General features: G+C 36.5%; 1 protein-coding gene across 3 annotated transcripts in view; it reads right to left on the reverse strand.

The window, feature by feature from the left end:
* The window catches only part of LOC131153114 (protein PIR), a 149,753-nt gene extending 142,191 nt beyond the window's left edge, over nucleotides 1-7,562 (reverse strand). The window contains exons 1-5 of one of the 3 annotated variants that reach the window (XM_058105175.1): nucleotides 7,399-7,562; nucleotides 7,221-7,309; nucleotides 7,029-7,101; nucleotides 5,620-5,684; nucleotides 4,415-4,492 (exon numbers count right to left, since the gene is read on the reverse strand). In XM_058105175.1, the coding sequence (XP_057961158.1) occupies nucleotides 4,415-4,492; nucleotides 5,620-5,684; nucleotides 7,029-7,101; nucleotides 7,221-7,274 (270 nt within the window). In that variant the 5' untranslated portion in view covers nucleotides 7,275-7,309; nucleotides 7,399-7,562. Of the gene's footprint in view, nucleotides 1-4,414; nucleotides 4,493-5,619; nucleotides 5,685-7,028; nucleotides 7,102-7,220; nucleotides 7,310-7,395 lie in introns of all 3 variants that reach the window. The other 2 variants (XM_058105177.1, XM_058105176.1) reach the window with 2 other exon arrangements.
* Between the last annotated feature and the right edge of the window lie 5,219 nt (nucleotides 7,563-12,781).

Raw genomic sequence — 12,781 nt, forward strand, 5'->3', positions numbered from 1 at the left:
ATAAAGCATGTGTTGCTATCCACTATGTTTTTATGATGGAATCTATGATGCTAAAGAGTCTTGTTCCCTCATATTTGCCCCAAAGCAAAAAAAAAATGCTAAATGAAAACAACTACATAGAGTGGTCTAAGGCAATCGAGATATATTGACAGGCCTAGGTAAAGCTTGACACCTTCTTCAGTCAAATCCTCATGATGATAAGAAAGAGGCATGGGTTCAACAAGATGAATTGATTGTTTCTGTGATGTGAAACTCCTTGGAGTCTCAAATTACAAGAATGCGTATGCACCTTGATTATGCAGAGGACATAAGGATTTATGTTAAACTCCTACGGTCTAGTAATTTGACTTACATGTATGACCTGTCATAGGAATATTTTCAGTTAAAATTACATGAAGCACATTCATGAAGCATTGAAAATTGTGCAACCAATAATTACAGTCAGATGTTTGTGAAGTTCAAAACAGTTCATAGTCCTGGCACATTTGAAATGTGAGTATGAGTCAATCCAATCAGAGATTTTGGGAATTGAATAATTACGATCCTTTGCAGAAGTTTACTCAAGTGTGCTTTGTGCAACCATCACCCATATTTTGAGCATTCATAAGTCTAGTACCCCAACTGCTGGTTCAAAGAAATCTGGTTTATCACTTAGGGGTTTCAGATGCAGGCTGGTAAAAATAGAGGTTCTGGTGGTGGCATGGGCAATTATGGTGGTAGAGATGGAAATAGTAGAGGTGCACCACAGACATCCAGCCATAGTGGACGTCAAGGTCACTTAGTAGATCAATGCTGAGACCTCCATCACAGACCCCAGCTGGGTTGCTGATGCTGTCAACATTGACTCTACTGTTACTCCTTTGACAGTTGAATAATCACCACACCCCTCTCACCAGAATTCTAGAAAAGGGTAAATAATACAAAGGAGAACAGATGGCCATGGATAAGAGTAATATGACCATCTAAAGTGAAAACCTTTCCAACCATCCAACCTCCCAGCAACTCTCAAAAACTGGGTCCAGAAACAAAACAGCAATAGGATTACCGCCTAAAGGAACGCCTAAATAGGTAATAGGCCAACTCAAAACAGCACAACCTGCTAACCTAGCAGAAGAACTCATATCAATACATATTCCCACAATAGCACTCTTTAAAAGGTTTAATCTTAGCACAAACACTTCTTTAAAACTCTGTGCAAAATGGTTAGCACATCAGAGAAACTGCACATATCCTCCCAACTACAAACAGAAGATGTGAAATGGACAAATCCTCATGTTTCATCTTAATCCCTTCCACCAAAGCTACATCAATGTTTGTATCAATCATCCTACTCAATGCATTAGTGTCACAATCCCACAATAGATGTGCACTAGGAAGATTTTTTGGCATATAAGGATGGTTCAGGATACAACCATGTGAGGTGCCTCTTATAGGACAAAATCGTGAGACCAATGAGCCAAAGAGGACAATACCTTACCAGAGTTAGGCCTAAGACCATCACATTTGGTACAAAATCCACCTTAAGGAGACCATTATGTAGGTGGATCCTACACAGAAATGTAGGCCACTCCGACCAAGACGTCAAATTTCAGATGGGTGAGCATGTCATGGTCCCACATAGGATTGATGCTAGAAAGATTGTGGGCTTATACGGTTCATTCAAGCTACAACTATGCAAGGCGCCTTTTATAGGACAAAATTGTCAGGCCTATGGGCCAAGGCAAACAATACCACATCAGAGTTCAGCCCAAGACCGCTACAATCTAGTACGATAGTAAAAATAAAAAAGGAAAGAGGAGACCCCTAGAAGCTCAAAACCAAGCCTCACCAACACTAAGACTAAAAAATTCATAGATAAGACCCCCACGAATCCATTTCCTCCATTTGCCACCCAAAACCATTTTTTGTGCATAACTCTATCCATGCCCAATTAACCCAACCATAAGCTTCTTTGTTTTTAATTAACAAAGAAATTTATTAGAAGAGATAAGAATGTACATCAGGAAAAAAGAAAAAGGAAAAGAAAAAAAAATAGGTGGAATAAGGAATCCTCCCTGAACAACAACAAAACTTAGAACCAAAAAATCATCACAATCTGAAAGCCAACTCAATGAAGCAGCACCAACCAGTCCCAAATCCCGGTCAAAAGCTTTTACAAAATTAATTTCAAAAATAGACCCCTGTTTTCTCTTCGAACCACATGTTTGACCACCTCATTCACTATTCACGAGCCAAGCTTGTTCAGAGTCTTATGCTTGCCTATGACTGTTGCTCTGTGTTCAATAGGTAGATAAACAACAACAACAACATCAACAACAAATCAAGTCTTAGTTCCCACCACATGTGGTCAACTACATGAATCCTTTTTTGCCAATTTACACAATCATGGGCAATTTTCTTCAACAAATTCCTTACTATCCCATTCCAAATTATTTTAGGTCTATCTCTGCCCCTTATACTGCCCATCACAATAACTAACTCACTCCTCCTAACTAGCACACTATTTGGCCTACATTGCAGATGTCCAAACCATACGAGTCGTCCCTCCCATGTCTTACCTTCTATAAGAGCTATGCCTAACTTACTGCAAATATGTTCATTCTTTAATTTATCTTTTAACGTTATAGCACTCATCTACTTTAACATTCTCATCTTAGCAACTTTACTTTTAGGATACATTGTTTCTTAGTCATCCAACATTTCCACCCATATTAGCATAACTGGCATTAGGGTTTGTTCTTTAAGTTGTGTGGTGCCCTAAGGAGAAAAAAAACAGTAGAGTATCACTCCTTGTGCATTTTGATGTATCCATGTGCTAGACTAGGAATTTTGTAAGCTCTTCAAGGGAGGTTGTTTATCAATCATTATAAAAATCACTAGCAATTGTAACATGTTTAGCCTCCTTGCTCCCCTATACAAACACAAGTTACCTACAAAGGTGTAATAAGATGAGCTTTGTTGCTTTACTCTTTAAGTTTACTTCATGCTTGCTTACTGCTTACCACAAATGTTGATATTCAAAGCTTGTGAACATGTTCATGTGGTGAGTTTGCAATCTATTTTTGGCTAACTAGTTATGCTTGTGTGCTACAAATGTTGCATGGCTCTTTGGATAGTATGAAGTGTTTGACCTTGACAATTGGCATCAGAGCCTTGGTTTATTTCTTCATGATTCAGTTGCCTTCGAATTATGCATTTGTGTGAAGCATTGATAAGAGAACCATGCTAGGCACTAATACAGAGAAACTGAATGCACAAGAGGCAATTATCGAGATTGTCAACCACGTAGCCACAGATGTGGTCTGTGGCCCAACTTTTTTTTCTTTTTTATAACACAAGAAGATATGTTAAAGAGAAGAGTACAACATGCAGGATAAGAAGACCACCTAATGAAAAACAACAATCACATCAAAGAAAAAAGAAAGCAAAAAACAAAAATCACAAAATAAAACTAAACAATATTAACCCAGGAAACCCTTTTCAAACCCTTTCCACCGTAATTTACCAAGCTCTTCAAATTCTCTAATTCCCCTTGACCTTTCATCTTTCGAATTTGGCCACCATCTATACGCACTTCATTTCCTGCAAGATCACTCAACCTTAACTCCATTTTATCCAAAAGATCTTTAGCATCTAACTCCTTCTTAGGTATCTCCTCCATGGGTATAGGCAGAATTCAATCCCTGCACTATAAATTATTAACCAGCCCATTGTTATCAAACATAGAAACTCCCTTGATAATATAAATCCCCTACTTAGTCGCAAGAATTAGAAACGTACCCATGTGTCTATATTATTATCGAATCTCATCCAACAACCCCCCACCACACTCAAACTCACTAATATCATCACCTTCTAAATCTGGAAGGTCCACCCTTTTCTTACTTCCACATTTAATTATTGATGCTGAAACACTAGCTCTCTTCCTCTTAACAGCTCTCATCCAACGAACTGCCCCGAACCATAATACAAAGTCTAACAAGCTTACAGAATTTTTGAAATTGGATACTTAGAAAGTATTGAACCACTGCAGTGCCCATGCCACAGCAATAAAAAGGAAATCATAAGAAGTTTGTATTAAGTGTGAATTCAAGCTGGTTTAGTGCATATATTTTGAAAAATTGTCCAGACCATTTCATGCCGATGGTCCTTAAAAGTAGAAAGAGTGCAACCCCAGCTTAACAACTAAGACAAATGGCTAATATGCCAGCCAAACAGAAAAATGCTCAACTACCGACAAGGTAAAGTCACCTAAGTTGAAATTAGAAACATCAATTACAACTTCACGACAAACTTCTCACATGTTTTTGCCATGCAACTTTTCACATGTTTTTTCCACATACTGTAATGAAAAATTTACAGGCATACATTGATATTTGATGAGCATAATTCCAAATCTGAGAGTGATACTAACCTGAGGAAGTGCTTTGACGCAACTGCGATATGTATACAGCACTGATGCCATCTCCTTCCCCTCTTGAATAAGTGTGTTCTGCACATGTTCCAATATTATGAAGAATATATATACAAGCATATATAAGCAGGATCAACTTACACCAAGACACCAAGCATAGAACCATGGTTTTAAAAGCCCAGACTGGTCTGGCCGGTCCAACTGGGTTGGACTGAAGTCCAGTCATGCCTAAAACCGTAAATTTTGCAATTGTAGTCAACCTGGCTAACCCAGCCTAACCCGGTGAACCAGCTGAGTTGACCAAGCCTCTCATCAAAGAATTCTCCATTTTTTGCCTAGCATAGAACACCTAACCTCACACAGAACATGGGAAATGTTTACCAATACAACCGCAACTTTTGTTGTCAATAGCCAATCAAATAAAATATATATATATATATAAGCAATCTACTCTACATTTACGTAGACATGTGTACATATACACATGCACATATACTTATAAAATTATATATTACTTAATCAAAGTCTTAAGGAAGTTATTAATTGAATCAAACCCTCTCTTACAAGTATCTAATATTACTGAACTAATCAAATATCTTTTACGCTAATGTAAATTTTTAACTAAATCAAAACCTCTCTCGCTGCTGCTTAATATTTGTTCAACTGCTACTAACAACAAAATAATAATCATCAAATCATCTTAGTAATCTATATACACACCGGTCCAACTGCTCATTTGATTCACTGGTCTGACCAATTTGACCAACCTGATGGCTTTTCCAGGTTGGTCACCAGCAAAGGTTTTAAAATCATGTAAAGAACTTGCAATGATGACGCTTTTCAATAATATTTTGTGGGCTTCACGATACTCTTACAACTAGATGAGAAATAGTAATTGTCCTCAATACATGCTCACCAAAAATCAAGCTGATTTTATGCTTTTAGCCGCTCAATCTAGCAGCTGTCATTTTATTGTAAATAAAATACTAAATGAAAAAATTTGAAACATTGTTTTTATGAAATAGTTCCTGACCTCCAATCATGTCGATATGCAACACGCATCATCATAATAATATGATCACATAATCCATTAATAAAAGTATTTGAACCCAAAAAATAGTCATTAAGAGGTGTAATCAAAATGAATTTAACAGAGTGTATCAATTTATTGACAATGGAATAACATACAAATGGCAAGGACGTACCAATTGATTAAGAGCTTTTGTGTCTTCTGATAGAGAAAGGCGGTATGCAGAAACATCACTATAATCTGAACACAAAACTTGCTTATTTACTTCAAATGAATTGAGAGGGAGAGAGAGATGTAACTAGGGAACACTCAATCAAATGGTCGTCATTAGGACAGCTTCAAAAAGGTCCACTTGGTGGAATTGGGGAAATTATACAAGGGTCCTCCCCCTCCACGTGTCTGTGTGTCTGTTTCCTAAATCCTAAACATTTTGAAAATGGTCCCTCTCTTTACATGTTTGGTATCAATAAATGGTGGACCAATTTAACACATGTTTAACATCTAATAGACAGGTGCACGGACACATGGAGGGGGAGGTCCCCTGTATAATTTCTCGAGAAATTGCTCTAACTTAAAATTTTACATATTTGAAGATTTCACACACTTTGATCTAAAAGCTAAATCACATATGCATGCAAAAACATAAAAACATGCGCACATGTGCTTATTATAAATTTGGAGAGATACAAGGAATAATAAAGCACATGATACGTAGACCAATTTTTTAATTGAATTTTTTATTTTGAAATTTAGAGGTATATTGGTCAAATTAGCTATGGACTTGCAGTGTTAGGCCAGTTCCAAGTCTACAGCATGAACAGCAACAGTCGGTATTTGAAAGGAATCTTGCATCTCGATCAACAGTTGTGTATTAAACAATCTTACAGGACTTCTCTCAGCTCCCAAATAATAACGCAACATAATGGCTGTTCACAAAAATTTTGAAAAATAAAATAATAATAATGTTTTCTGAGCTCCAACTACCCAATCCAAATCACCAGTTTATAGATTTTATTTATTATTTGATCATAATGTCAACTTCTACAAATTTATTAACCATTCAACCCAGCCAATCCATATGCTCGCTCTGATAAAATATAACACAACCAGAACCTGCTAGACACTTAGCATGGTAATAACTTAGGCCCTGTTAGATTCAGAAGTTGTTATTGTTTCTGAAAATGGAAAATAAAGAAAAAGCAGAAAATATCATTTCTGGGACATTTTCACTCGTTCATCAATTGCATCCTTGATATTTAGGCAACAACTCTTCATCTTCCCAGAAAATGGCCTGTTTTAAACAACATTTTCATAAAACAGGGTACAGCATGCTTTTGAAAATAAATAAATAAAAATAAAAATGGAACGGATATCTAATAGGCCCCTATTTTCGTAATTTTTTTTTTGTGGTAAAATATCCATTTCAATTATGCATACTATATTAAATTCATATAAACGCCACCACAACTTCCCATTCTCTTGATGAGGTGAACTTATACATTTGATTTACCATTAGAGTACAAGAAGTTTATATCTCAACTAAAAATGCACTAATTCCAAATGAAATCGTTCGTAGGTTCATACCAACGGGACTGTTGGTTGCACCTCTCTCAGTGGACACGCAAACCCCTGGCCCTTGCACCTCCGGCTGCTCATCCTACAAAACCATTAAAGTTCCAATCATCATGTACAAACTTACCGTAATTTTAAACCGAACGATTCCATTTCGATTATCACAGAAGAATATGACTCATTTTGAACCAAGTCTTGAATTACCTCCAACGAGAATGTGGACAGAGCAGCAATGGCTTCTTCAATCGGAACTGCCATGGAATCGCTTAAGCTGCAGTCTTCAATTCAGTGTGCTGAAATTAAACGCGTTTCCGACTTGGATCATACAATGACATTGTAAAAATGAAGTGAGAAAGGGATGAAGATAGAAGAGAGTGACCACATTTTTGCCCTAATTCCGGGGCTTTCCGAGTTCCGACAGTGGACGAATCTCGACTTCGACGCAGTCCTCTCTAGCCTCTAGTAACCCAGTCGTCTCGCAGCTTCGATGCCTGAACCAGCGAGAGCGAAATTACAAACTGCACAGCCGAGCATGTTGTCATTACTATAATGCCACTAGTGCGACATGGACACGTGTCGTGATGTAGAGCTGGACGGCTGGTCTAATGGGTACCCACCAAGCACTGCGGGCTAGAGAAGTGCTGGGAATTATTTCTTTTGCTTTAAGATTAATCTTTCATTAGGGAGCTTTAGTATTCTCGTAGGCAAAGTGGGGATGGGTGGTATAGTTGAAACCCCACTCAAGCACTAGAGTAGCGTTCATTGGGAATTTTTTTTTTTTACTCTTTTATCATTACTGTACAATGCGCACGAGCGTCTCTTATGAATAATTTAATTTTTGAATTATTTACTTAATATAAAATATTATTTATTTAACATACTTTGCTCATAATAAGTATAAACTTAAATTATATTTGTTTTGTAGAATAAATAATTAGTTATAATTGTTATCTTGAAACAAGTTATAAAGTAAAATTCTTTTATGAATCGAAACAAGCAATAAATGAGGAATAAATATCTTAAAATTTTCATCATTTGAATGTTTATTCTTTTTTGGGTAAAAGAAACTAACCTCGCCTGAAATTTGACATGAGACAATGACCTTCCCTGAGGATTTAAAAATTCAAAATACCTCCCCTGAAGTTTAAAGAATTTTAAAAATCTCCCTGAGATTTATCGAAAAGATACAAATCTCCCCTTTTATTTTGCAAAACCAAGTTTTTTTGGGGAGGGGAGGGGGTGTTGGTATCTTTTTAACAAATTTCAAGAGAGGTTTGTAGCATTTTTTAAACTTTAAGGGAGATCAATGGAATTTTTGAAACCTCAAGGGAGGTCCTGTTTTTTTGTCAAAATTCATGAGAGGTGAGTATCTTTTGTTCTTCTTTTTTATAATATGTTGGATGAAATAATAAGAAATATATAGGGAATATTAACAAATTTTATTATTTACAATTTTTTTCAAAAAGTACTATTCCATGGTTTTTTTAAAAAAAAAATTAGTCTACCTTGGATTCACATCCAAAATTGTATGCTTTAAAATTTTTTTAATGCATTATATTGTGTGTGTGATTTCTAAGGATTTGATTTTAGAAAACTAATCTACGTGAAATAAGTTTGCCAAAAAAAAATCACAAACATTTACTTCACTTATATAACACAAATTCTTTGTACACATAGTCGATCACGAACCCGGATAAAGGAGCAGCATTGTGTTAGGTAGCTGACAACTAGTGTAAAAGTTGTCAAATCTTAATATCATTAATTCTTACCAAATTCACCTAGGTCAAGGGAATAAACAGAGGGTATGTTTTTTTTAGGGTAGGAAGGGGCTTCGATAGGGCAACCCCTTATCTCCAATACTATTTGTCCTATACATGGAATACCTCTCAAGACTCCTTCAGAAGATGGAGAATTGTTTAGAGTTTAAATTTCATCCTAAATGTGGTGAGCTCAAAATCTCCCATCTTGCCTTTGCTGATGATTTAATCCTCTTTGCAATGGGTGATTAGTCCTCTATTAAGAAGATGATGGAATGCCTTAGTGATTTTGCTTATTGTTCTAAGCTGAAGGCTAGTGTACAGAAATCAAACTTGTATAGTGCAGGTGTTATTGAATGCAATTTGGAAGATTTAAAGACTCTAACAGGATTTCCTTTGGGAGAGTTTCCCTTTATGTATCTTGGTATTCCCATGGCATCCACTAGACTTATCTCAGCTCACTATTCCCCTCTCATTAACAAAATAGCTGGTTTGATTGGGTCCTGGCCTAGGCATACTCTGTCATATGTTGGAAAGCTTGAACTTATCAATTTAGTGATTCAGGGAGTTGAATGTTTTTGGCTCTCCATTTTCCCTATTCCTATTACAATTTTAGCTCATGTAATCAAGTTATGTAGGACCTTTTTATTGGGGGGGGGGGGGAGAGAGAAGAAGACCACTGGTTGCTTGGAAGGATGTTTACAAGTCGAAAAGGGTGTGGGGCTTGGTGTAATGGATATTGAATGTTGGAGCAGAGCACTACTCACTAAAACCCTTTGGAATGTACACAGCAAAAAGGATGTTCTCTGGTCAAAATGGGTGAGTCATGCCTATCTTAAAGGAGGTAGTATTTGGGAGGCCTGATTTAAGCATGATGACTCTCCCCATTTTAAAAAGCTAGTTGAAATTCAAGATCTGCTGCTTGTCTAATGTGGTGATTACAACAATGCATGTTTTCAACTGAAGCAAAGGGATGCAGAGGGGTAATTGAAGTGCTCAGATGCTTATCAATTTTGGAGAATTAAGGGTAACAAAGCTCTTTGGCACGACCTGGTATGGAAAAATGGTTGCCCTCCAAAACATTATTTCATTTTGTGGCTAGCTACGGTGGGGAAGCTACTTACTTGTGATAAGTATTTTGGGGAAGGGTTAGACAAAGGTTGTGTTTTTGTTGGTGTGGAACTAGAAACAATTAACCACCTGTTCTTTAGCTGCAGTGTGTCTACTAATGTTTGGAACCAGATTAAGGACTGGTTGGGAATTACCATAAGGATGTCAACAATCAAAGCGAGCTTAAAATGGCTTTATAAAGAGGCCAAAGGCACTGGGATTCAAGCGATAGCAAAGAGAGTCGGATTAGTCACAACAGTGTACTACCTTTGGCATTTTCGAAACAAGAGGGAGTTTGAACCGTTTGTCACCCAATCGAATGCTATTGTTAAAGTTATTCAAACTCGCATCTATAGATTGGTGTATGACAAATATCCATCCCTCTGTATGTGAGTAGCTTTCGATAGTTATTGAGTTGTAGTTAGGTTGGCCTCTTGGCCCCTGGGTATGCCCAGGTTTGATGTATTTTGAACTTGGTTGGACTGATTTTGAATGGGAGCTTGGTCTCCCTAATATACTTGTACATATCCACTTTGATCTAATATAATTATAATTTTTAGATTAAAAAAAGAAAGAAAGAAAAGGGTTAATAAGTTAGTACAAGAAACTAAGATACGTTTATCAACTTAGAATATAAGGACTCTTACAAGAAAAGGTATGGAAATAGTGGAAATAATGTTTACAAGGAAAATTAACTTAATTTGCCTTCAAGAGACGAAAATTTGTAGGAGAAAAAGTTAAAGAAACTGAAAAATCAGGATTTAAACTTTGGTATACTAGTAAAGAGAAACATAAAAAGGGGGTGGTTATTATTATAGATAAAAACTTAAAAGATAATGTAGTAGATGTTAAAAGAATAGGGGATAGAGTCATTAAAATCAAGATAGCCTTAGGCTTGGAGATAGTGATCTTCATTAGTGCGTATGCTCCCTAAAGAAGCTTAGCAGAAAATGTAACATCCTCAAATATTTCTCCATTTTTTTTAAATATCTATATAACCATACCTAAACAACGGAAACATAAGTCATACAACCACATATACTATACAATACCAGAATTCTGTGCATACAAACCATAGTCATATATAATAACTCCCTCCAGTTTTTTCTACCCCAAAAACAAAATACAAAACTCTATCACAAACTTACCCTACAACTAGGGTAGGCAAGTCAACTCTCTATCCACAAGCCTGATCTGCTTGCCTAACTGGCTCACCTGAAAAGTGGTAAAATAATAGGGTGAGACGATGCTCAGTAAGTAGAAAGATGCTATTACTAATGTGTGGCGACTGAGTCGTAAAACTATAACATTAACATTAATGTATATAAAACTACATGATCTGGCAAATCTGTAAAACACATGTATAGTGGCTTAAAACATTTGTATCATCAAAATTTTCTATCATTCATACTGCTATATCATACTATATACGACAAAAGCTGTAAAACTATATACATATAAATAATTGTGTTCTTTCCCTGAGACTCTGTATGTCATGATTTGACCCCTCATGACAGGGTTGTGTGGCCCGTAGGCGAGACTTAACCTTATCGACCCTCCAGGTAAGTCATCATACTCTATACTACCTCAGCCCGGTCAAACTGCATCGACTCCTAAGTTCAGGATTGGCTACTACCTCGTCTAACCGGCCCCCTTAACCCAGCGTTCTAGGCAGCTGCATCCTCTCCGAACACAGTTAAACGGTACCCACACACTATCTGAGATATGTGGTTGCACTCTATCTGTATATAGCAACGGTACCGTGCTCTGTAAACTGTATCTGTCTGTAATATTTCCACAGGGATCTGATACTATATAAATACATTTATATATATATATATATATATATATATATATCTTTGTTGTTCTCATCATGTTTCCAAAATAATCATAATGCTATAATTCTGTATTTGTAAATACTGTAATATTTGAGTAACTGTAGCATCTTGATGCTATAACTATATAATTTGTCTTTATAAACTGTCTGTATAATCTGTCTGTATAAATTGTGTGTTATGGCATTTAGGAAAACATGGCATTCTATAAATACTATAATATACTGAATTGAATAAAATCTGTACAAATATGATTGTTAAATATTTGTGAATATCTGTATATATATATATACTATATAACATGATATGCTGAAACACTGTATAAATTCTACATCAGGTAAATATCTACTCAGGCCACACAAACATTAAAACTCTTATTCTGTAAAATCTGTATAATAAACTGGTATATATGTATTTATGAAATCTTTGTTAACATTCTTAAAACTCCTAGCATAGCATATTCCCATTACCTTAAATCTGAAAAGCCTCTCACTGAACTCTAGCCCTACACCCGCAGGGTTCTCCACTCAATACCCTGAAAACAACATCCCCCATAATAAAACATCAATATTTTTCTGCATATAACATTTCTTATAACTGTAGGGAAAGCATACTTTGAATAAAATGTCTTACCCTAAGTTTGGGATGAATTCCAAACCAACTTCTCCAATGATCAGCTCCGGCAGACTTGCAGAGAACTTCACCAGGAGTGTCGTGGTAGTCTCAGATCTTCAATCCGGCGAGAAACAGAGCTGGAATCGAAGAGAGAAGGAGAGTGGTGTGTTTTAGAGAGAGAAAGGGAGAGTTTGGCTAAAAATTCATCCAAAAATCCAGGTTTTCACTATTTATAGGGTTGGATTTGTCGACGAGACACGCCACCTCGTCGACGAATCCTTAAGTAATTTCGTCGACAAACCCTACCTCCTCGTCAATGAAATTTAGACTGCCAAAAAACCCCTCTCAGCATCTTTTTGTCAATGAGGCATGGCTTCGTCAACGAGACCTACTTATGAGCTCGTCGACGAACTCCCTGTGTTCATCGATGAGGCCCTGTGTAAAACTT

Source organism: Malania oleifera, chromosome 4, assembly GCF_029873635.1.
Source record: "Malania oleifera isolate guangnan ecotype guangnan chromosome 4, ASM2987363v1, whole genome shotgun sequence".
NCBI classification, from domain to species: domain Eukaryota; kingdom Viridiplantae; phylum Streptophyta; class Magnoliopsida; order Santalales; family Ximeniaceae; genus Malania; species Malania oleifera.